At 40.2% G+C, this 26,955-nt stretch overlaps 1 protein-coding gene across 9 annotated transcripts in view; it reads left to right on the top strand.

Annotated features, from left to right (window-relative positions):
* lrba (LPS-responsive vesicle trafficking, beach and anchor containing) overlaps positions 1–26,955 on the top strand; it is a 168,358-nt gene that overhangs the window by 113,730 nt on the left and 27,673 nt on the right. For all 9 annotated transcript variants that reach the window (XM_067499797.1, XM_067499798.1, XM_067499801.1 and 6 more), the window contains 7 exons: positions 7,903–8,020; positions 8,202–8,304; positions 9,831–9,946; positions 10,109–10,221; positions 15,678–15,818; positions 17,168–17,287; positions 20,022–20,174. In XM_067499797.1, the coding sequence (XP_067355898.1) occupies positions 7,903–8,020; positions 8,202–8,304; positions 9,831–9,946; positions 10,109–10,221; positions 15,678–15,818; positions 17,168–17,287; positions 20,022–20,174 (864 nt within the window). The remainder of the gene's footprint in view (positions 1–7,902; positions 8,021–8,201; positions 8,305–9,830; positions 9,947–10,108; positions 10,222–15,677; positions 15,819–17,167; positions 17,288–20,021; positions 20,175–26,955) is intronic.

A 26,955-nucleotide genomic window follows, 5' to 3' on the forward strand; every position in this document is an offset into this window, starting at 1 on the left:
CCTAACACAGACCCGTGTGGCTGAGGCCTGGCTCACACTTAACCAAGCACCTCCAGACAAAGAGCTGCCACCCCCTCTTTGCACCTGAGCCTAGTCCTTCCATCATGCTCCATCTCTGGGCTTGACTGGGCCAGTCAGGGGGCAGGTGCCTCCCCTCCCTTCCTTTGATTGATCCCCTCTCTCCATCATTTATTCCCTTCGTGTGTCTCTGACACGTGTCAAAGGCAACACGCCAGCCTGATGGATAGGCCTGTTTATGGATGCCAGTGTGCCTGGTAGGCTACTGATATTACAATCAGCACCTGTGTACCTGCTGTTCAACACAAGCCTCTGTTATTCAGCTGAGGTCACACAGACACCAAGCTCCAATTAAAAGATCGATGTCCAGCGCAGCATATTGCAACGTAGGATTGTAAATGTAGTCTTGTTTTGCATGAAATGTATTCGCTGCATTCAGATAAAACAACTAGATCTATATGTTATAGGTTTTGAGGACATTTCTGTGTTGTTGAACTTTACAGTATCTTCAATCCCTATACATCATAAATATTAAGTAAAAAAGTTCTTACTGGGACATAGTAGGTAGTAATAGTTTTAATTTCTAAAAGAAATGAAAATTAATTTTAAGGAAGTGCACTTGTTTTTATTAGGTAAGCTGCATGCTTGGTGTATATTCTGTGTAAAGACATCTAATGTGCTGGAGAACAAAATGTTGCATTACTGAATTCTGGTGCCTCCTTGCCATTATGGTTAATGACCCATCCAGTCTGGTTGAAATGGCACATCCATAGGGACGTTCTGCAGATTACTCACTCATCCAAGACTCCCTTCTAGCAGACATCAGCACAACAGAGCTCAACTCCAGCTCTATGATGTGAAGAATATGAAATAAAGTGGAGACTATACTGCACAATTATATCAGACGATAAATTGGTTTTGTTGTATTGCTGGTGACATTTCTAAATCAGTAGTTATTCATATTCAGATTGATAATATTAAAAAAGATCCATGCAAATTTCTTTCTTGCACCATGAATTTTAATTTCCAATTTGTTTCATAGCTCAAATGAAATTACTTTCACTTCAGCAATTGGTCATATTCAGTGTGCACAAATTCTGAGAGCAAGTTAAATGAAACCTCTACAAATACTATAATTATATGGTGGCACAGATTTAGGTTTTAATTAGACTGGATCAAATGAATGTATTCAATATGAAATGACTTAAAAACTTTAGATATATCTACTAAAAACTGTGCAAAAATTGTGTTCCGTGTAATTGTTCTTGCAACTTTACTGTTAAGTCATTTTTACTGCAGTCATTCGTGTCATTTCCAGCAGCAGCAGGCAGGTTTGGGATCTCAGAATACAAGAAATAATTACTAACTGCGTCAATCCATCTTGTACTTTATTTATAAATTGTCTATATTGAAAATCCCTACCAAGTGAGTTCACTGTGTAACTCTCAAAATGCATCTCACTGATAAACCTGGAGCTTCAATTGAGTCACCTACAAATTCTCCAAAGTCTCCACAGCCTTTACTTTATACAAGTCCCATTCTCTCCCTCTTCTTTGGTTCAGACAACCAACCTCAAATTCCTCAAGAAGCGTGTACTTTTCACCCCACACCCACTTAAGCTGGTGACAATAGCCGGATTAGAAAAGAATTTACTTCAACGAAGCTTCGCACCGACACTAAAATAGCCTATCACTAAATAGCAAAATGGGAGACTGAAGGAAAGCGGGGAGAATGCGATAGGAGCCGGTCAGCGATCTTAACCTGTCTGATGTTTGCCATGGCAGCTTATAGGGGAATAGAGGGCCAATAGCACTGAACCAGCACCCATCCTTCAGTGTTGAATATGGGCTGTCTCCCTGATTTTCTGAAAAAAGTGACACGCATATACATCCTTTTTCACCTGTTCCTGATGTGCAGGTGCTGATGAGCTTCACAAATCAAGGAAGCATTTAAGCTCTTTCAATATAATCTCAATAGGTGCATGGCAATACAATGAATGTCATCTTGCTGCTAGTGACTTAGTTTTATGTACACTACATTGTTGTACAACGAAACTCTGATTTACTCTAGAGCACTCTGTGAATCCATACCCTAATATTGTCTAAAATCAAGTTGGATTCAAACTTGAGTCACTTTGTAATGCTGGATTTTAATGATAAATGTTTAGAGAGCATGAAAATGCAAAGACAGCAGAGAGGATCTTCTCAGTATGTGGATGTCCACTGCATTTTGCACACCTCATCCCTTCACTTATGTAGCTTTATCCCTCCTTTGTTACTCATCCCCAACTCTGCCCTTTGTGGCCCCAACCTAAGCTGTCATGGGGGTGAAAAAGGAAGCACTGATCTCAAATATTACCAAAAAAAACAACTGGGGCCATCCTAAGGCATTCCTAAATGCAATATTTGAAAAAATACATTTAGTGTTAAAGACTATAAATATGTCACAAATTAGTAAATCATTATTTTGAATTCCATTTTTATGTATTAGTGTTTGCATGGTTTGCATGGCTACTTCGGCATCCTATGTGTTGTGGTCCTTCTAAGGAGTTGGTCTTCTGCATAGTTTATGCCCAGAGGCTAAATGTCTAATGAGGTAATGCACTGAAATCTTCACTTCTCTACCAATTAACCCCAGGACCACCGCAAAATGTCCCTAAATCCACACAAGACCTTTTTTTGTTCCCACTTCAAAAAGGCTAAGCAGCCAAGGATAGGGAAAGAAAAAAGGCTAACCTATTAGCAAACAGTGAAAAGGGCCAAAAAGGGGTTTAATCCTTATTAGGCTAAATTCAGACTAAGTGGCCCCAAAGATCCTTTCAAAGGGAACTTTTTTTTTTTTTTAAGGGAGTGCAAACCCTTACTGGGCGATGTTTGGGACTGAATGCCTTGAGCCTTTAGGCTTCATAACCTTACACTAGCTGCAAGCTGGGCATGTTTATTTTTCTTTAATTCTCTCAATCTTCAGTGCAGCTTCTTAGTTGTGTTTGTTTTTTTGTTGACCCTGTACTTGCTTTTGAACCTACTAAAGCGAAAAAAAACTTTTTGTGTGACTAGTGATGCTGTCTATAATTAGTTACATGGTGGTCAAACAATTGTTTGTTGTTCAGTCATTTATTGAGACAATTGGTCTTGCAGTCACCACTGATTATTGATGAAGATAATGACAATGCGTACAAAATTCTATCAGCATTGTTTGTTTTCTGACACAAACTTTGGGCATAATAGATAATGTATTTTATGTTAGTAGTTAGCAGGTATATAAGCGTTATCATCAATATGTGTATGTGTAGTGGTTTGTTAAGGAAATTGTTTTGGAAAATTTGCTCATAGGCTTTTTTTGGTAGATAAGATCTTTAATACCACTCTGTTCAGTATGAAGCTGAAGCTGGTTAGCTTAGCTTAAAAAGTGGCTCTGTTTAAAATACATACATAACTAAATATGAAACTTTCTATACATGTCTTGCATGTTTCACACACAAACTGAAAAAAAAAGAAACAATTGCGTTAGGTGTGTTACTACAGTGAGAGGCAGTCAACTACATAGATATGAGAATATTACCAATTTTCCCATTTGTCAGCAAGAAAGCAAATGGGCCTATTCTTGAAACATTTATCACTTTAATTTTTTTTTACTGTATATATTTTATATTTTCACTGCTCACCCTTGTTATTGGGACCTGTGGACCAGTGATGGTGGTGTGCTAATAGTTGGACGAGGCTTATTTCTGCAGAGCCTAAAAGCCTCGAGGATAACCACTGGAGTGTGAAAGTAGAGTCATGTGGCCGCACTGTCTTAAGGTCATGTGTTTCGTGGTTCTTTTGTTGGGGGAACATTGCTTTCTTCTTGAATGACTTGCCTATGTTTCTTCTTCGGCCTCCCAACAAGTACACCACCACCAATGCCTTCATAGGTGAAGCACTTACCTCTTTCAAGGTGTTGTTTTTTTATTTCTTTCTACTTTACAGTAACCTTAGTTTTTCCCACTATCTCATTCTATCTTTCTTTCTGCCCGTCACTCAATCTCAAAAGCAAAATCTGTCTTAATTGGCTCCAGAGGGCTTTGGAAGGATTTGTGTCAACCGTGATGAGGGTCCTGATTGGTCCAGAGGCACAGGCAGCCAACAGAGCCTTGTTAGTGTGTCGGGGCCCTTTGCTTGCTCGTTAGTCCGATGAACTCATTTACTGATGGGGGGTGACAAGGCCTCGTTTACCAGTGTGGAACAGAGGATGGTGAAGACAAGGGCAGAGGGAGGAGATGAACAGGAAAATGAGAGAGGAGCATGGAGAGGAGCATTATAAGAGTTATATGCTATATAATATTTTTGTGAGTGTATCAGATGAGAGTGTTAGAAAGGTCTTAAATGTCACCTCATGTTCGTTTGTGCTTTCTGTCTTGATTTCCGCTGCTTTAAAAGTGCTGTTGGTGTCTCAGTTATTGTGATTGGCTTGATCCTGTGTTCAGTTGAGTAAGAAAAGTCACAAACAGGAAGGAAATGATGCAACAAAATGCAGTGGTTTTCTTTTTATATGTGACTTTTTAATCGAAAAAACTTAAGTCTCATGTAGTTAAATGAGCCGAGGTGATCTGCATGGGGGTTTGCATCTGAAAGAAATTTTGTGACATGTGTCAAGGGGTTGGTGGGTTCAAGCTTTTTAGGAAATGAAAAGCATACAACTCTACATGCTTGTAACTCCACATTTTTTTCTTTTATGAATTATTTCAAGTCCTCCCAATACCGCTTGTCCCTCGCCTCCGTTTTGATGTTGATGGATCACCTCTCTTCCTCCCGCTCATTAATTTCATCACCTTATCTCCCACACCACTTCATTTGACCAAAAGGTAATAATAAATCCCTCATCCATTATCCTTTAACTGAGGCAGCCATGCGGAAATACTTAATAACAGGCAACAAATTGAACTTCAATCACCTCTCCATATACCTTCAAGGATGCACAGCACATTAAACTGTAAGAACAAATATGCATATACCACTTAACTCGCCCTATTTATGTATATTTCTAGAAATTTCTACTCTATAAAAATATTACTGGTGTTTAAATCAGATGTTTTTCATATTTTGTGTCAAATAAGGATTTTCTTTATTGGTGAATGGCAGTGGCTTCCTTCGTCTTTAACTCAAGGTCCTTATCTGCCCAAAAACACACGCGCCTGGCTGCCCGACGGTGAACGTAGTTGAGAGCCTAATCTGTCTTGAAGCACGCTGCTGATAGTTGGTTTGTTGTTCACCTAACTCTTCCCTAATTCACTGCAGTTTCAATTAAATTTCATCTGTATCACGGTTTTTCTTCAGTTGACATTACCCATGTTTCCAGAGAGGCAGAGAGGTGGTTGGAGACTGGGTTTGCAAAGGAAAGAGTGATGGAGAGGGTTCACTGGCAAGAACTGTCTGCAAGATTGTGTGTGTGGTTACACACCGTAGCCACAGTCACCCGGCCCCTCTTCATGTGTCCCTCTTCATTCTGCACTCTTTTGGGCATCTGACAAAGACAAACGACAGTGCTTCAGAAATGAGCAGCAGCCCGGTGCACAAACAGGTTGAAAGAGGAGGAGGGAGAGATGCGGAGGCAGCGACAGAAAGCATCGCAATCAAGACCAGGTCCTTTGTTTTCTGTTTGACTCTCGTCTCGCGTGATGCTTTAGAATTGATCTTGGGACACACCAGACCTGAATCCATGGATATTGTTCCACTTGAAATGGAACGTCAATAGAACTGTGCTTTATATTCAGCCCATCATGTTGAAATCCAAGCTGCGGATCCATATAATGCATTAACATTTTTTTTATCATTTTAACTGAACAACACTTTTTGTTTATTTATTAAACATATTTAATAGAAATTCCTCTTACTCTACTATTGTAGTGTTACTGTCTCTTTGAGCCTGACTGATCCAGTTCCACCATTACTATTTATCACAGAGGGAGCTGGTGCAGCCATAACTCCAGCCTGGACAATAACCTCCTCACCACTGTAATTTGTCCAGATGTGGTCTGAACAGCTAGAGCACTGGTGCATGGATAGTTTGTCATACTTCTTGTCACCCACTCAGCTTTTTCATCTGCAAGGGAAAGGGTGCTGCCGATAGGGACAGTGATCTTGGGAACATAGAATGCTATTTACAGCGTTCCAGGAGATTCATCGTTCCAGAGGAAAAAAAATGAAATCTGGCTGCCTCCGTTACTGTCATATCTCTCTGTGGAATCAGGGACTGCAACTTCATCAGTTCATCCCTAGGCATCTTCTTGACATCCATTGCAAGGTCTTTGAGTGCACTCGTGGGGATGAAATGAGTCAGCCACTCCCTGTATGGAGGCAAAGGCATTCCTTCATCATTCATCTGAAGACAGGAATTTCATTTTAATCAGACAGCATGAAAGGGGCCTTTTTTTGGTTGGTGTTGTTTTAAATTTAAAAAATATTACTAACATTTGTTTGGTGTGAGGATATGAAAAACAAGAATTCTGTTTAAAGTTTGTAAGTAGAGAAATCTAGTCAGGTGTCTTCAAACGGCTTAGTTATGTCCCAGCTGTTGGTTTATACAGTTTGTTGTACACTTTTCCAAAAAATTAAACCAATCACTATATATGAAAAAGAAATTTACTTTTGTGGTAATGATACTGGATTTGCATCCCAGTATTTATGTAAATTTTAATTCTCTAATATATTTCTCTGCCATCAACCTTCTTCTTAGGTCACAGTTTTTGATCACAACTAGACTAAAGAACATTTTGCCAAGAACAGTGCACACTTCACTATCTCTGTGGTGGGGTCGACTGAAGGATGATAATGACTCGTATAGTAATCTTCGGTTCCTGGTAAGAAAGGAGGAATCTGGTGGCCACAGCACCAACCAGCCACTCCAGGCCACTAATCCACATTTAATTGAACTCCAGAGACTTTGAAGTGAGTCTGTGGTGCAGGCAGGTTTTATTCCTCAGAGAGACCGCGAGGAGAGAGGCTGTCCTCAGTTAGAAGCCTCAGCTGGTCTGTTCTGCTGTCCCCTTCCTTTAATGAGCTGCTTTAACTTATCACTAGGCCTAGGCTTCAGCTCACATTTGAATATTTCTGATTAATAACACGGCCTCTGAACCATGCTAAAGTATCCCTTTTAGCTCACCGTACCCCTGTACACCCCTGTACACGCCTTTCAAACTAAAAGCAGAACGTGAAACAAAAGCCTTGTTAACAAAGCAGTGCTAAGTAGGTTAATATCAAATCTAAATGCTGGATTAGTAGGAGTGTGAATCACAGGGGCAGGGCCAACATCTTGGTCTGTCAGGCACAGTGACAGCCATCAGAACAAGTTACTCTGACAGCCACGGCAATCTCCACAGGGACAGATTAAGCTCAGCTCATCGAAGCATTTTTAAGTCTGGTGCTAGCTAACATAATATTGTTTGACCCCTGTGGCAGTTGCTTTCGTGGAAATACAGAAAACTGTATAATCAGCCATTTAGCATAATCTTTGTCCTGACAGTTTGTTATTTTGTGTATATTTGTTGTAATTTTCTGATATTCATCTTCACCTATGTGCTATGATATGGATTATCTTTTAGTGAACTAAACATTTCCTTCACCCCTTGCAGCTGAATAGTCCCCATTCTCTTGTTGAATGAATCTCTTTTTCATTGTTGCTGATCAATATAAGACATTAATCGTACTGTTCAGGCTGTCGTGCCATCACTGTGTGAAAAATGAACTTACTTAGCCCTCTGTCTGCTTTTTCGTTTCTCTTCCCTTCCTTTCCTCTCCTCTGATCCCACCTATTTTTTCTTCTGACTTAGCTCTTTTTGAACTTGTTTTCCGTATTTCTTTATTTTCATTGTTTCATTTGACCATTCCTCTTTCCCTTTGTTTGCAGGTTCTAGCCTATACCGAAGGTCTTCATGGAAAGTGGCTGTTCACAGAAATTCGAGCCATCTTTTCCAGACGCTATCTACTGCAAAATACTGCCGTGGAAATCTTCATGGCCAACAGAAGTAAGACCACACTCATAATTATCTATTTGTATCTGATTCACCTTGTTATTTTAACTAAGATTTATATAATACCTAATGTTTTTATTAAATGATATTGGAGACATGCTTACAAGGAAAGCGACGGTGTGCTTATTTTTATAATCTATGGTCTAAAGAGATAATTTTGTGTTTCTCTCTACAGCTTCAGTCATGTTTAACTTCCCAGACGCAGCTGCAGTAAAGAAGGTGGTCCACAGTCTTCCTCGTGTTGGAGTGGGCACAAACTTTGGCCTTCCACAGACCAGGTGAGACACACAGCTATACAAAGGCATGCACAAAATGGCTTGACATTGAAATTTTCATCACTTGGTTGAAAGCACACTCCTGCTTGTGTACTTAGCACTACATATGAGTGAAATGTGACAAACTTAAATCACATGAGGTTATGGATATACAAAGGAGACGGATGCATTGAAGTAAGATTCATGAATGTGCACAGTATTGCATGTTTTACACCTTAACATTCCTTCCTGTCACATGCACACGGGTTGGTCACTGCTTCTCTCCAATTCATCCAATTCTCTCATCACCTCCCAGACATAATTAGCTTCAAACAAACATAGTGCAGTTCATTTATTTATTTCCATCAGTATGAAGCAAATAGTTGCTTGTAAGCCTGCAGGGCACACACCCCACTCCCCTGCCCCCCTCGCAGCATGTCTGTTCTGTGTCTGTGCAGAAGCCAAGCACAATCTTCCTGCTTGCATATGTCTCATTTAAAATCGAGACAAATTGCACAGAATTTTATTAATGTGCAACTGATAAACATGATGGCTGCAGGCAAGTTTTGACTAACTTTACAGCAAACACACATTTAAATACCAGACTAAAGAGCATAAGAACAAAATCAAAGACATGGTAAGGTATAAACCTCTGTATATAGGGATTTGCTTCAAATTGGGTGTATGTGCGTGTGCTAACGTGTGTGACAGGAAGATTCAGAAATTGTAGACGATACAACACAATATTAGGAAGCAATGTGAAGAACGATGGCCATCCAGTCAGTCTGAAGATTAAGTAAGTGTAAGTACATAGAAAAGTGAATATATAACACAGAGAGAGTTAGGGTTAGAGAATGTGTGTCTGTGTGTTCAGCTCATTAATCAAACTAGTTTGCAGGAGAGGGACACCTTGGCTCTTTTGACCTGAAGACAGCTGTACAGGGCAGCTCAGTGCGTTAGCACATGCACACACACACGAGCTCAGACAACCAGTACAGCACAAATTTATTGCATGTCCACAGTACTTTAACAACACAGACACACTTTTCATTGTCTAGCTAATATTCTTGCTGCAAAGTGGACACAGAAACATTGACTTTAAAACATTTTGGCAATATGAAGGAATTTCTGTGTTTGTCCTCTCCAAATTAGGATTTCTCTAAATGTTTATATTTATATGAAGGCACATTTGGAAATATTTCAGGAAAACACAGAAACCTACATGGAAAATAAGTACAATGTTGCTTGGCAACAATATAGAATATCAAAACATTGTCTCTTATACTACACTCCTATTTGGAAAGTCGTATTTTTACATGGTGAGCCTTAATGACTATAATCTCACATCCTGACAGTGATTAATTCCATCATTTTCTTTAGTTTTAATTGGATTTTGGGTAATTGTGTTTTTTGTCCTACAGCATACATCAGCCTCTAAGGCCTTTTACATGTGTATTTATACTTATATTTGCATTGAATTCCCTTTATTGCGTATTACAAAAACGCTGCAGTTTTTTAAGTATCTCTCAAACCTCTGGTTGCTTCTGTAGGCGTATCTCTCTGGCGACACCAAAGCAGCTTTTCAAAGCATCCAACATGACTCAGCGCTGGCAACGTCGTGAAATCTCCAACTTCGAGTACCTCATGTTTCTCAACACCATTTCAGGTGAGGACACCACCCACCACCTGTGCTATTGCAATGTGTGGCACAGACCTGCAACTAGAAGAAATATTCTCAAAAACAAAACTTCCAGAAATAATTTTGAGCTTGAGTTGTTAGTCTTATGATTTATCATTTTCTCTTTTTCATTTGCTTTCCTTATGCCAGGTCGGAGCTTTAATGATTTAAACCAGTACCCGGTCTTCCCCTGGGTCATCACTAACTACGAATCTGAGGAGCTCGACCTCACTCTGCCCAGCAACTTCAGAGATCTATCCAAGGTAAGTCAATCAAGGCCTATCCTCTTCTTTTGAAGTCAAAAGTTGACATGTAAGAGGTGTGTGTGCCTGTGCGTGTGTGTGTGTGTGTGCGTAAAATCCATTGAGTTGCTGTGTAATTGCCATTGATCATAGTTTAGTGAACCAGCTCTTTAATCACTCCTGGCTGATTTCTATCTCTAAAAAGATGTTACACTGTCCTTACTTGGGTATTTTCAGATATTTTCAGGTCTGAGACTAAAAGCTATTTTTTTATGTATTAAAATCAGCTAAAATACTTTTAACTATTTAATTTCATATTATTGGCATATTAACGGTTTGCAGATTTTTCATCTACAGTATCTATAAATAAATGAAATTGTGTAAATGTTAACATTTTCTAAAATGACAAGTGATATACATTAAAGGTAATTTGTATGGATAAGTTGTTGACTTTTCATGGTTAAGGCAACCCTGCCTCTCATATTCTCCTTCTGTAACTCCCATTTTCTGGTTCAGCTATCTTTTTTTTTCATAATTCAAAGTGCATAATTGAATTCTTTCAGCATTGACCTTCTGCAACACCCCAGGAAGCAAAGTAATACTCCCTGGTAGCTCCAGGCATCAAGTGATTGGGCTTACAACAATGCAACCTGCCCTAAGATGCTCCCTGGCACATAAAGAATAACAGTAACACTGCTTAAGTGGTCTCCTCCATATTGTAGGTAGACATGCAATTATTTACTCACATACACTCCCTTTCTCTAACACACATATGTAGAAAAAAGCTAAAAAAAAAAAAAAAAAAACACACTCCAAAGCTTGCCAGCTATGTGTAATAGTGGCTAGTGTTGGGAGGACAAAGAATTAGTTCTTGAGTGAGATGACTGAACGACTGCCCAGATGCTGGAACCAAAATGACTAAATAAATCAGCTATGGTAACAAAAACGTGCGTGTTAATGGACAGGGGATAAGTTGGAGGAAATGCATTTCAGAGTTAATCTTGAGGGCATTCGTTCAGGTCCTGGGGTCATCCAAGCTTATACAGTGTGGGCAAGAGAGGGGGAAGTGCTCAACTAGTCAGACCAAATGTAACATTTTTCATTTAGGCTGTGTTTAGATCCAAAGTAGAACCACAAGAAAAAATACAAAAAGGCTGTGTTGACGCATACATGGTGGTACTCATTCCAGTGAATTTATGTCAATTTAGAGTAGAAAAAATGCAGTTTACAAGTTTAATTCTTTTTTTAAAGGCATTTTTAGCTTATATGTCACGTGCCAAAATCCCACTGTAGTATACAGTAGAAACCAAGATTTCTCCACACAAATGCTTTACTATTGGAGAAAATACAAATCTTGATAGTTCATTGCAATTTTAGTGTTTTTATTTTTCCCCAGGTCAAAGGACTCAAATTATGCCATTACAAACGAAAATACTTGAAATGTCCTTATGCACATATTTTAATTGATTTGATATTTGCATTGGGTCAGGTCAGGCGTCGAGTCAGGCTGAACACAGACATGAGTTTGTCAACATTTGCAAAATGCAACAACACAATGATTTACCTTAACAAGAAATCACCATGGTATGTCTTTTCAGATAAATTAGGTTTTGAGACATTTTTGTGATAGAAATGCCAGTAGAATTTAGATAAACAGTCACCATAATCCATGATATTAAGCCATGAGAATAGGGAAGGAGGTGTATCTCTATATTATAATATAGTGCAGTGCCATAAAAGTTATAAAATACAAACACGCATAAACCATTTACTCACACATCCATTCTTTCACACTCCCCTGTCATACAGGTTCACACACCACAACAGTCAACACCTTGTCCTTTAGGTCCTCCCCGGCTCTTGCTTTCACTTTCGATCTGCTCCTCTGCGTCTCTATTCTTCGTCTTTATCCCTCCCAGTGTAGCTTTCCCCACTGTATGGGGCTGCATAATTTCTCTGTTTATCTGGCTTCATGTTGCCCAATAGGCTGAAATGTGACAGTTGTGCTTGCCCTACGCACACACACACACACACACACACACACACACAAACATGCAGCCCTCCTTCAGTTTCTTTTCCTGTTTTCTGCCTCATGCTCTTCTCCTTTGCACTGCCTTGGTGTTTGGACAGCTCAGCCTCTGTGCTCAGTCAAGCCTTGCAGCCCCAGGGACTAACTGAATAAAGGGAAGATGGGTGAGAGGAGGAGAGATGGAAAGACAATCAGAGAGCAAAAGAAAGAGGAGGGTGTGTAAGAGAAGAACAACATTATTTGCTGTCCTTGTGCTCCTTTCTCCTCAGAGAGCAGAGTAGCTGCAGAATAAGAAAGGGAGGGAGTAGGGCCAAGCATTATTACATCTGTTTTATTCATGTTGTTGACATGTGTGGGATATCAGTGTATGACTGCTGGACCGTGGCAGACTGCAGTGTCTGGAAAAGGGCAAGCCGTGCTATACATCCGTCCCAGTCAACCCCCACCCACAATTCTGCACCCGTAATAATTTGTGTTCTGTGTTTCCTTTGCACTATGTTTTTTGACCTTCACAGTTTGTTCGGTGCTGTATGTATGTTTCTTGACACACCACCTTCTCTGTTTCATCTTTACTGTTTCCTTTTTTCCTATGTGCATCTTTCTCACCATCCACATCTCTTTCATCTGCCTCTTACGTCACATTGGCGGTTGTCTGTTATAGAAACAGGTCATCTGAGAAGCCTCCAGTGACATTGAGAAGCCAAATCGCCATGAATGTGTGTATGCGTGTCACACACTGTCATCATCCCTAGCACAACAGAGGCCACACAGAATTTATGTTCCCTGCTGCCAGAGCCATGTTGACCCCAGGGACTTTTCTTATCATAAACTCTAACCTCAACCTGACATCAACGCTGACCCCCAAGATAACATTGTAGTCCCGATAAGCAAACACCAGAAGAGACTACAAGTGTTATAACATTTTTTTTTACGTACTCTACGTTTTTGTTCAACCCACTTCTGCACAGCAGCACACAATTTCACACAAATGCACACTTGTCCTACATACATATATCTGGATGAATATAATCAGTCAGCTGGGTCATACCGTTCTACATAAGGCAAAATGAGCTTCCTTCTCGTTGTTGCACAGCTTTTAAGGAAGCACAGCAGACAATTAAAAGAAGTGTTAACCTTCTAACCACAAATTAGACAGTCTGCATTTACTTGGCAAGAGAAACAGCAAGGATTTATCGAGCGTTCCCCGTACCTTTTGTGCTATAAACTACTACCTACAGCCAGATCAGCTAATGGTGTATTGATTTCACCATACGCGCCCCATATGTTTATCCCCCAGGCCCTCCACACCATTTTCACTGTTTAAATGGGACATTATACATAAACACTCCATTCAAAAGCTCTTTTGATTTATGATTCAAAGCCCTAGTGATGCTCAAATTGTTGGTAGGCTATTATACTTCCTCACCGGTGAGCTATTATTGTTTTAAAAGCAAAGAGGTGACTGGTAATGCCCCTTTAATAGTTCAAAGGTAGATCATTATTGTTCTTTAGGTCAGTGTTTCTCTGTTTACCGAATGGAAAGACTCAAAATATATTTGTGTTCTCAGGATAATTTGGAGTGAATCAACTTAACATACTGATCAAATTTACCACAGAGGACATGCAGCATTATGATCCATAATCTCAATTGATAGTTGGCGTTTCTACATTGGTGGGTCCTAATGCAGATTTAACTTTGTGCTAAAGTGACTATTGACTCCACTTTTTGTAGTGGAGTATATAGTTTGAGCCACAAATCTCATCATGACCAGTATGCACAATGTGTGGATTTGTTTAGGGATGCACTTTATACATTCTGCATTATCTACACTTTCGCTTTATTCCATGTACCTTTTTAGAGTTGCTGCATAACAACAGCTCCATGTCAGCTATAGATGAAAAACTGATTAGGACTAATCCGAGATTAATTCTGCTGTGTTTACCTCTTCAAAGCAGCAGCACTATTTTGTTCTGTAGCTGACTCTGTGGTCTAATTAAAACCACGAGATTGGTTCATTTATCTGATGGCTCATCAGAGCGCTATTCCCTGCCACAACATATTAGGCCAATCTGTAGTGGGGCGGAAGCAGGCGGTCCATCAGCACTAGAGCACAGGCGCTCTTGCTCTGATGTACGGCGCCGTCACCGCCACTCTGTTGTAGCTACTGTAAGCTGAGAGAGCTAGCCCCACAGTAATTTACAGCAGTAAACAATGTCGGGCTCGTGCAAACCAATAGCCCCCACATGCACTCAGACAATTCTCTCTCTCGTTCTCTCTGTCACTGTGGCACTTTCAGTCTTTTTTTTTATTTTATATGCCTCCTCTCCCTTTTCTTTTTTTAATGAGCCGACTGTTATTATGGTTATAAATCAGACCAATGGGTGTGATGCATAATTCACTGTGTGTACTCACCCACCCACAGTGGCCCCGAGGAAGCCCACAGTGTATCACTGTCAACACAGAGCTGCACAGTGTGGTGGCACGAAGCATTTCGTTTAATAAATCTGCACACACTCAGGAACAGTGTTATACAAAATAACCAAAAATACACACAGCTTCAAAAAAGTAAAGTAACCTATTTTGTACAATACGTTTTTTACACAACACCCACTACACACATACATGTACTCAAGCATGCCCCATTACACCCACACACAACAGTAGCCACCGCATAGATCAATATCAAAGCCGGCCCTGTATGAGTCTCGCTGTGACAGGAAACCCTATGATATGAAAGAGATCCAATTGATCCACTCCATACTAGACCCTCATCCTCAAAAGGCCATCATTCTATTGCCATTGATCTGCTGCGTGTATGTGTGTGTGATGAAGGAGGGTTTGGGGAATGAGGCACAGCCAGCAGAAGACTAATAAAAATTGAACCAGGCTGAAAGTGATATCTATAAATGAGAATTTAAATAATAGCCAAGCAGTGCTGGGTTATTGGTTTTTGGAGAGCAATGGAAAATTAATGCAACTTAACCATTTTTCTAGACTACAAATAGGACTGGTGACCAGTGTATTAGTTACAGATTAATAAAAGTAGAAATTAAAGGAACTCACAGCCTTGCTAATGGTAGTCCTACTGGGCATTCTTTCATTGGAGAACATTAGTTTTCTCTGACAGACTACAGCTGCAGGGGCTCTGTTTCACAGCCTCTAAAAAGCACTCTGTGGGAAAGGATGGATCTCTGTCTGAAGGGAAACATCATCTAATATTCATTTGAGATTGCACAAAGGTTACTAGCTTCATTTCCCTTGCAACTATTATGCTGCTAAGAGTCGCCCCTAAATATATTCACACTGAAATTCAGTGTTTTTCCATTGCTGTCACATTGTCATTTGTTGTCTTATTTCCACTTGCATGTCAAGCAGCTGTTAAAGGAAGTCACAGTCTCTTTATTTAATGCATTTAAATATATTTTTGATGCCCATATTTCTCCACAGCCCATTGGTGCTCTGAACCCCAAAAGAGCGGCATTCTTTGCAGACCGATATGAGTCCTGGGAGGATGATCAGGTGCCAAAGTTCCATTATGGCACCCACTACTCCACCTCCAGCTTCACTTTGATGTGGCTACTACGCATTGTGAGTACGATGATAAATAAATGAATGAATAAGTGAATAAATACATAAATAAATATCTAAATAATAATTTTAACAGTTACTATTGATTGATAATATTTGTACCAAGAATTATTAATTAAAATGGAATGTGTGCTTACTGTATGTGTAGTCCAGGATTTCCTCTGTAGGTAATAAATAATACTAATATTTAAGACTGATGCTCTGACTCTACAAAGGCCTCATTTTTCCTTTTTTTTTTTTTTTTATTATTTTTATAGTTCAGTCATTTATCAAACTATTTTAAATATATCCTTATTACGTGCAATGCAGTCCCACATTGTAATCAATTCATTCTTTATTAGGCCTCTGCTTTCATGAAACCAGTGTGCATATATCAAATTGAGCGCATATGAATGCTAAATATTACATTGCATGTGTCTTGTTCCTCATTTATTGTTGCGGGTAAAGTAATCCATCACACATTATATGTACACATGTGCAATTAAATGACTGCAATAAAAACAAATGCTTACCTTGAGCAAATTCTGAAGAAGATCAGGTAATACCTGAAGCACACGTGCAGTATATGCTGGACGCTTGAGTGCTCTAGTTCACCACCTTTTTTGAATGGATGCCATCAATCTTTCCATACTGCACTCATGGGAGAGGGAGGTTACTAAGTTTCTCCAATGTGCTGTTTTCTGCTGTTATTGTCCCAGTAGCTCAGTGTTTCAGTGACTCCCAGTAGAGTTACCTCATTGATCCCTGCACATTATTAGAGGGCTTACTCTAAAGCCACTTTGCCAGAAACCCTCACTTTTAACTCTCACTGAAAGATCAAACTTACCATCAGACTTTAATTTGTTATTGAAATGTCTGTGAACTCTTTGTGTGTGTTCGGACATTTACAGCTCACTTAATCCTGTTGTTTTAATGCAGAATAAGATGCAGTGTGGTCAAGCTCTTGTATGATCTTTGTTACAAATGAGGCTTGTATTATTTCAGGCCAACTTAATTAGCAATCTGCAGCCAGTTGCTGTGGCCCTGCATATTGTGACCATCTCATTTGGGGGCCGTTGCATCATAGAGACAGTTATTGATCTATCCTAACAAGATTATACATGATTAGAAATGGATCAATAACACAAGGGTATTGGTTTTATTGGCTCACTAGATTTATTGTTATTTCACTAGTTCATTTTTGGACTCCAGTTTATTAGTGGTTGTGTCTTACATAGTGTTTTATTGAATAGCAAGCAGCATTAACTTCCATTGTATGTTTTCATTGCACAAGGTATCCTAATTTAGCAGCAGCAGCTGCTGAGGTCAGATTTTTAAGGTGTTTTTTTTTTTTCTTTTCTTATCAACAGGAACCATTCACCACATTCTTCCTTAACTTCCAAGGAGGAAAGTTTGACCATGCTGATCGCACCTTCTCATCAGTGTCCCGGGCCTGGAGGAACTGCCAGAGAGACACATCTGATGTTAAGGTATTATACACAGAGATGTATGCACACCCATCCTTTTAAAGTGGTTGACTTGTGAGAGGGATAGAAGGTAGAAGAGATAAAGGACTGAACACTACAGCAGGATAAATCCTCATACTGCATCTTTACAGACACAGAAGAATACGCTTCAAAAGAGTAATGTCCAGTCACTACTAATCATTGTTCAAAGCTTCCTGGTCTTCTGATCAAAGTCGTAGACTAATCCTCATATGTCCCAGCTGTCTGTCTCAGATTCAGCCAGCTATAACCTGCCCATTGGGCCCCCAAACTCAAACTAAGCTGTTGGATCTGCCCTGGAACAGTGCAGGTCATTCTCATACTGAAGTCCTTCGATCCATCTGTGCACACTTTAACAACTCTCCTAAAACATTTACGACTACAGTCAGACATTCTCTGTCAAAGCTGGGTTTGCCTGGTCTCCTGGCACTGGGTCACTGGATGGGGAACATTGGTGGTGTTGGGGGTTTTGACGCGTGATTGCATTTACCACCCCCCTCACATTCCGCCGATAAAACATATGGATTGTGTTACTGTGTAGCCGGCCAATGCTTGATTGCGAAAGCCCAACATGAGCCCTCGTTTGCTCTCTCAGTCTAGACCTGTCAATGTGGATCCAACTGTGAGAGCTCAGCTTCGGATCAAAACAAAAGGGGAAATCTGGACCACATCACTTTGTTTTCGTGTTCAATTTGAATTTTTTTTTAGCATAATTTGAATAAGAGTCTGTCGACTTTATCCGCTTGGATGCACGCATTCATGTTCTAAGCAAGAGAGGAATTAGGGATGAGATGTATCAATTTAGTATGCTAAGTACACCATTTAGCTTTAGCGTTGGAGCCATTGATAAGAACTCTGTCCCTGCCAGAGGGCGAAAAGCCGTGTTTTCATACTTCACTGGTAAAGAAGGGGTGATAATAGGTTACAACACCCAGATTCAATGTGTCTCTAGCCTGGGTGACGCTAGCATGACCTCTGGTCCCCAATCCCCTGACCCCTCGTTTCAGCCCAAAGGCATTAGAGGTGAAGAGAGGAGAGAAGAGGGGTTAGAGGTAGCAACAGTGGAAGTGTAGCAGAGGAGCCTTGGGGCCAGAGCTCCTTCCAGTGACCCATGACAGGACAGGATTGGGGATCAGAGGGGCTGGCCTCTGACCAGGCCGTAGCAAAGGGGCCACTGCACATAATAGTCCATGCAAGGCAGGCTTCAGTGTGTATGTGAATGTGTGTGTCTACAGCCTGCCACCTCCTCCTCAAATTTACAGCAGGCCACAGCCAGTGAACCTGGGTAAGCTGGAGGCCTTGTTAAGAGGATGACCTTTAAGTTTTAGGTCAGGTTTTGTGGGGTGAAGAGATTTCAGAAGTGAGGAAGTGCTGTGTTGTTTTAAACCTGTGTGTTTGCTTGCTCATGTGATTAGATGTTTTCACCCCATTGATGAGAGGTGATTGTATTATGCAGCTAATCTAATCAAAGTGGTATAAAATCTTTTTAAAGGTAGTTTCATTATTTTTGCATATAACCTTTTACAATATTTCAATTTGGACTCAAGCAGACCTGGCTAGAAATTTGCCTAAACCTGCAGGGCAGCCTCAGGTTTTAGCATGTGGACCTTGGCTGCTGCCATACTGTCATCTGTGCTGCTGGCCTCACAAACTGTCATATTGGTGTCAGCAGTGGTCTGCTCATCTCTGATGTCAGACTGTCAACATGTTTGCATCTTTCTGCCCTCCGCAAGAAGACCAGTCAGCACCTCTAGTCACACAAGCTTTTCTCACAGACTAGTACATTACGTTCAAATGCCAACACATATATCAATTGATCATTTAGTCTATAATTAGAAATTGTCTATAATTCAAACCATGAAAGGTGTAAAACATAGCTGGATTTTTAAACTGTTTTTGGTTGTGTTTCTGCCCTGTATCAACACACTAACACAGCTAACAGCCGAGACACTCTGCTTAATCCTGTCCTTCTGGTGTCTTGTAGTCATTAAGACACCAATAACAGTAACACCACAGTTTAGGCCTGGAGGGCAGAATGGATTTATCTACATGGTTTTAAGCTTAAAGTCATGTTTACACTCGTGGCAGGTTCTGCTTAGTTACAAAAGATGAATGGCTAAACATGGGGTTACATCTCCTGTCATAACTAAATTTGCTGTTAGCGTGCAATTTGAAAATACTTTGTATTGTTTGAGACAGCCAAATAAAGTCATCAGTTGTGAAAGAATTTGGCTGTTTTTTTCCCCCCTCTGTTTTGGTAGAAGAAAGTAGAAAAACTTTTTGTGCTGCTTAGATGCAAACAAAGAAAATTAGTACATCACAACAGTGGAAAACCACAGCTGAGGATATACTCAGAGGTTTTTGACATCTTCTGTAATGGCTAAACACAGGTCTGTAATTGTTTATGTAAGTAGTCTCAGTATTTTTGGAGACAGTGTTGCCTATGACAAGCCGTCATTTCAGAATTACTGTAATATTGTACAGTTTAGAAAACACACTGTTGTAACAAAAATATGTGGTGTCGTAAGAGGTTTCTCACTCTTTTACTAGACTTTTACTAGTATGGGCTGGTGACATATGTAAACCCTCTGCACTTTCAGAATCGTTGTAGGAGTCTTTCATCTTTCTAAGCCTGTGTCTGATATGATAAAATTGTCCCATTTTGCTTGTAAATGGATTTGTGTAAATCTGGACATCTTGCTGTGCTATGCCTTCTTAGGAGCTGATCCCAGAGTTCTACTACCTCCCTGAGATGTTTGTAAATGCCAACAGTTACAACCTTGGATTGATGGAAGATGGCACCGTGGTTTCTGATGTGGAGCTGCCACCCTGGGCCAAGAGCCCCGAGGAGTTCGTTCGAATCAGTCGCCTGGTAGGACAAATGCATAGTACAGAGAACTGTAACACATGCTAGCAGAACATACCTAGTTTGAATGTCCTTGCCCAATGCATCGCGTTAGACCAGTGCATTCTACAAAGTATACAAATGGATAAGAGTAAATCATTGTTTGTGTATAGTCTAGATGCACATATATTTTTACAAAATCGTTTGTAGTATCTACAAGTTGATTACAAACAAAACCACTTTTTAAAAAAAAAAATCTTTTGTGTCATGTAACCCAGACCAACCTAAGACCCAGCGGAGATTTCTGCTTTTCCTCGTACAGTCTTAGCTGGAAATGCTAATTCAAAGAGACAGTGTTATTTCCTGACCGTCTCACAGCTCTTCCTGTTACCTGAGCCTCCCGTTCCTCCGACATGCCCTGACTCTCAGATTGCTGTGTTGGCAAAGTAATCTAACCTTCCCCTCACCTCCTACATCTCTAACCACCACAACATGTCTCCGTCTGCTCTCAGTCCATATGCATTCTGCATGTTCACTTGTGATGACAACTTGTGTCTTTGCGTGCAATAGTAATGATGCAGTAAAGATCCTGTTTCTGATCTCTCCTTCCTGCGCGCTCATCCCAAAGCAGAATTATTCTGTGTACATGCATGTCGGATGTTGTCAGACTTGCTCATAAAATCATATTTTCATAGTAGATGTTCTCTCTTACACACACACACGCATGCACACACACACACACGGCTGGTAAATGGCTGTAACTCTTGGATCAGATTACCTGCTTTGGTTTCAAAGTCAAAAAGGACCAGATAGGTTTGCTTTTTCTGTTGAGTCATGCTATAGTAGCTTCTCATTAATTTCTTTAGTTCTTCAACTTTAAAAACTTGTCAGTTTCATAGTTTTACTCAGCTACTAGTTCACACAGGGATGTTACACTATATTGCAAATCAATGTCTTTTTTTGTGGTGTTCAATGCGCAAAATTTCCTCTCCCTCTTTGATTTTGTGTTTCTTCATATCCAACATTCAATTGGAGCATAATCGTAGGGGGAGGTAACAACAGCTGTAGCTTCCTGTGTGACATATGCCCATAGTAGTAATGGGTGCTTATGAGCCTTGGTGTGCTCTGTGACCTGTGTAGTCTTGTGGTGGGCTCTGTAAACCAGCCTGCTGATATGACCAAGCCCCTATCATTAATCACACACTTCTCTCTCTGAAGCTGTCAGCATGGTCTAGGCCAAGGTGGATGTACAGGGGAAGCTGTTTTGTGGTGTGCTACTTATTTTATTGAACCTTTTGTTAATTTTTTAATTCCAGGAGGAATACTGTATGTTTATTAGACTTCTCAGCATTGTTTTGCAAAAATCTGTACACATCTTCTTAATGTGAGTGTTTTGTGTAGTGTTTTCTGTTAAATATCGCTAAAATTATAATGCCTTATTCCAAAACCCTACAATAATTCAGTTTAAATGTTTGCATATTCTCACAAAAATTTAAACTGTTGATTTGTTTTTGCTGTATCCCTTGTGTTTTTCACCTTTTTACCATCTTTGTAGTAACTTTGTGCTTCTGAAAGCACAAAGCCGCTTTTCATTCCTGCCTAAAGTGTGCCAGTCACATCCACCTCTGCTCCCTCTATTTCCTCTGGCTTCTTCCTTTGTGCCCAATTTAGTACTGCACAAGCATTTTGGACTTACGCAAATGGTCAGCTACATGCTTGTTACTGCTCTCAAGCTGATTAAATTTCACTCTGCAGGTTCTGTCTCTGCTGTGGGCTAATTGAGATATTGATCCGTGTGCAGCCGAGGCTAGCAGGCAGGTATAGGTGCACAGACATATAACAAGCTCAGTAGAACAAGGAGCGTTTTAAGGTTTCACAAAGGGGCTGACAATGTGAATATCAGATACATATCCACACGTTTCAGCCAGGCTTATCCAGGATCACCTATCCTCTCAGTCAGATTGATCCATCCCTGGAAGGTTTTGAAAATAGTCAGAGATTTGTTTTCTATATTTTTATTAATTGCTAATCCTCTATAAAAAAACTTTATTTCTGTATCAAAAATATGTCACACAGTATATCCAGTACACCAGGCTGCTGCACAGGACCAGAAAGACTGAACACATTACATCAGATTTAATTGGTTTCTGTGTTGTTGTTGTTGTTGTTATTGTTGTTGCTGTTGTTTTTTTGCATAGTCTTTCACATAAAACACTTTGAATTGTATTTACCTGTACTAAATGTGATATTCAAATAAAGTTCTATTAATTGAATTTAAAATTACAGTACAGTACTACAGATCATATACAGAGAAAATGGTAACTATGGGTTAAAGGAAAGAATGGGCTGAGGATGAGGTACTGTAGAGGCAGGGATGTGTGGGTGGACAGCTCTCTGGTCATGACAGATAGTTGGCATTAGAGGGTGTCAGCTGGCAACTGTGGTACTGTTGTGAGAGAGATGGGCATAGTGGAGCGGAGAGAGGAAGAATGAAGGAGTTAATGGGCTGTTTGGCTCTCTTTAGCTTGTCTGATGCTAATGGCCTCACAGCACACAGATAGACAGCAGGAGAAAACACGCAAACACATGCAAATGCACGCACCCTTACAAACCCACATACCTGCTGTCTCCACTCTGGTTATGAGCCCTAGATGATTAACAGCTAATTAGGACCCAATCTGGAAAGGCTATTAAAAGCCTCTCACAGTAAAGGATTGTGCTGCTGTGCAAAATGGCAGATTGTTTTGTTGTTGTGAGTGAAAGTTGCTCAGTGTGTAATAAAAGAAAATACAAAAAATCTAGGAGAAAAAATTGTTACATGTAGGTCTGTCTTGGGTTATATTGTTCTGCTGGTGGTAGTGTGTCATAGTTAATTTATATTAAAGTGTGTTTACTAATTTAAGTGTGTGTTTTGTGGCAAATGTATACAGAAACTGAAGCTTAAATACTCGAAGAAGATGAAGCTATTCAGCACCTTCGTGTCTACTGTACACTTTATAGCTAGCTTGTAAAGGCACAGTCCCTTCTTCTGGATGCACCACACACAACTCTGCACACACATAAACACTGAGACAGTGAGGTCTTGAGGCGGCATGCCATAGAGATCAGGGGCTGCTTGTTGTTTTTAACCAGGAGGTTGAAGGAGAGGTTAAGAACTTGATCCCTCCTCCACCAGATAACTACATGTCTCTGGGCACTGTCAGCCTCTCTGACATCCCACTATATATGACCACATCTCACTTCTCAGGTCTGCTTACCATTAACGTGAAAGCAGGTGACCGTGTGTGCATCCTTGTGTGTTTGTGTGCACATCGATGTTTACCTGTGCTGTCTTGTGTCCAGGCTTCAGCAGACTTGCTAATAAGGATCCCCCTAAAACCACACAAAGCTACATTGTAGTAGCCATATCTCACTGTAAACACGCTGACGGTAGACTTATCAAAAAAATATGTATGTCAGAGGTTTTAATGTTCACAATAAGCTGTAATAAAGCAGTTGTGATGTGCAGTTGTGACAAGAATTTCTGCATCAGACGGCACATTGTAAAATTCTTATTTTCTTCCTTTTCCCACCATCGCCGTCTAACCCGTTTGAACTCTACAGGGCCCATTTGCTGCTCCATCGTTCATATGTTTGGTTCCTTTCAGTCATCTGCGTTCTTGCAGTGTTGCTGACAGAGCTGCCAACCACACACGGGAGGGCAACACATTACTTTGGGTCTTTTCCCCTCCCTTTTAAAGCACTCAGCTCAAAGCAGTGACAGAGACATCAGCTAAACTGCTGTCACAGAAGGAGAGAGAGACTTTAATCTTATTGAATGAGCAAAGCCAATTGAGTGATGGTTCAGAAGATGATACTGTGAAGATTGATCACAGGTCACTGCCACATGTGCTAAACCCTGAATATGAGTTGCCCAAATCATACCCAAGTAACCTTCTTTATGCAGTACTTTATATATTGGACCCTTTTTACCATTGGCCTACTTGGTATGTTATTTCTAAATTAGCCATTGTGCCACTTTTGAGGAAAACATTTGAGCTTACTCAACCCTGGGTGTAAGCAGCTGCCAATATCTGATGATTACCAGAATTTCTTAAAATAATCACATACCATAAATACTTCCATTAGATTAGAATACAACATTGTCATTGAAAATGCTTTGGATGTCAGTTCCAAAGAAGTTGAGTGAAAATATAAGAAGTAACCATACAGTGTTTGTTTTTGTTCTGTGGCTGTGTGTGTTCACTTATGTTCACAAGTGGTGAACACAATTATAACTTTAGCTCAAATAGTTTGAAAGTATATGAGAAAGCCTTAAGGCACTATACACTATGATGGTGATCTGTTCCATAGTATGTCACATTTGACCTTACAGCTGTTGTTGCCATGACCCCACAGTAATCTTGCCAGCAGAGGTAAACATTTACATGGCTGCTCAGTGCTAACAGACAAATGTCATATTAATATGAGCCAAATCACCTTTACCCCTCTGAACCTCATGTACTCACACTGCTGCCCTCTTTGAGAGGCCTTTCCTGAAGTTTGTAACTTTCATATGATGACAGCTCTTTCAACAGCTATGTCCATTATCCTACCAGGTTATCGTCAAACGAAAGGCAATAAAGTGTATATCATATTTGTTTGTTTTTGGGTCACTATCGTGACCAATGCTTTGAACATTTTAGGAAAGTGTGTGTTCAGGGGCTCTGCATGTGCAAAGTGAATGAGAATGGGCTATAGTGGACAAAAGCATGTCCCACATTGTTTCCCATGAGTCACTAAAACATGATAGCTCTCCAGCTCTGACCACCAGCTACTGAAAGTCAAAGACCACGGCTGTTTACATTTACTTCTCATCCCTACCACACTCTCTGATCAGACAGCTCCTGGGATGCACATAATGGCGTTCCCATCAGTCTCCACATCTTATTCTCTGTAACCCCATAGGAATTCAAGTGTGAGCTGAGGTAAACCACTGCCTGGACCAGGCACTAACCACTAAGATACACTTACGCAAATGTGGATGACTGAGTGAGTGAAAATCTTAACGTTGTCTAGCCCAGCATTGCTTTGTATTACAGAACGCCGTTTACCATGTTAGCTTGGTGCTAATCTATTCCCCTGGTGTCTCCACTGAAAGCCTTGTTGTTGGATGGGAACTAGCATGTGGGGCACAGAGGGTTATCTGGCTAATGTCAAGCAGCGCTCACTGTATGGGTATTGTCATGCATAAGAGCAGACATGTTTACTGTGCGCTCAGTGTTTTACGAGCTGTCCCCCCTTCGTCTCTGCCTCCTCCTCCCTGTCTTTCTCCCACTCCTCTTCTTCATCCTCCTCTTCAATGATGTAATGGAGGGGGCCGATGAGAGCCTGAGAAATAGGATGATCTACTGCTGCTGACATACTCACTCACTAATGTTGTCCTTCTCCCTTTTCCTGAACTCCTCCACGCTCTCATTTTTCTTCTGCCAAGGTCCACGAAAATGCTTTTTTGCAGAATACACTGTTTTCACACTTAACTTTTATTTTCAAGCAGACATAGATAAACAAAAACACACAGACATAGATAACTTCTAACTATCGATCTAAAGGCCTGTAACTCTAAAGAGAGCTGGGCGGCATGGGTGAAATCATAACAGTATTAGTGAAAATGTTTGTAGCTATGCTAGTTGCACAGCCGTATCCACAACTTTGGTTTGCATTCAAATGTCTGCAGACTAATCACACACAGCCTGAGCTGTACTTGGTTCACACAGTAGATTAGTTTTGACTTGGCTGTATTTGAGCATGGCTGTAGACTCTTGCTATTGTTACTCTTGCTATTGAGGTCATATTTTGCCAATATATCTTATTTACCTGATGTTTCTGTCAGATATAATATCACATTTGATAATGTGATAATGTGATATCACATTTGATAATGTGATATTATCAATTATATTGTACATATCTTTCTAACAGTAATTTTATATTACCGCTATATTAATTTGAGTACTTAATTTACTTTATTTTACTCCTGCTTGCAAAGCATACATTTATTGTCTGTCAGAACAGAATTAGGGGAGGAGCAATAGCGTGTGCAGCTTCCTCTACCTGAAAAGTTTTGCACTTCGTCTTAGTTCCTTTACGCTGGTTTAAATCCTTGCTGCATTTTCAGTATATATCATTAATTTTTGATGATAAAGCATCTGCTGTTCCAATTTTAGTGCATCCTACCTTATACTGCATTTTCCTTAACAATTTCAGGCTTTTTTGGTTCTCATATATTTTATGGCATCCGTGTACATTCTAAGGATTTGATCAGTGAAGTTATTTCTTAGTTGTGTGCATTTTATGTTTGACTCTCTTGAAACAAAAGTGGGCTTGATGGGCACTCTTGTCTCAAGAGGTTCTCCTGGTGAAACCAATGTTAAATAAAAATAAATATAGTTGTAATTGTCTTTTCATGGGCTGATGCTTACACTTGCTCTTTCTCCACACACACTAACGCACACTAACAAGCTGCAGCTCCACATAACCCAACACCCTAATAACCTGTCTTTGAAGACTAGCTGATCAGTTGCGCAATTCATCCTCATCATCTCCACTGCATGTTGAGAGGCCACCACACCTTCAGACCGGCAGAGATGCGGTCCAGTGCTCCAGCCAAATCCAACATGATCTGAGACAATACTCTTCACAGCTATCCAAATATTCTCTCGTTCAGCACGCTCCAAAGCCTTCCTCAATGGTCCTGTGTTTAATCAGCTCTGACTGTTGACTTAGCTTTTGCTCATTTGATCCTTTTGTGGATGTGTCTTATGGCACT

The sequence above is a fragment of the Channa argus genome, chromosome 3 (genome assembly GCF_033026475.1).
Source record: "Channa argus isolate prfri chromosome 3, Channa argus male v1.0, whole genome shotgun sequence".
Lineage (NCBI taxonomy): Eukaryota > Metazoa > Chordata > Actinopteri > Anabantiformes > Channidae > Channa > Channa argus.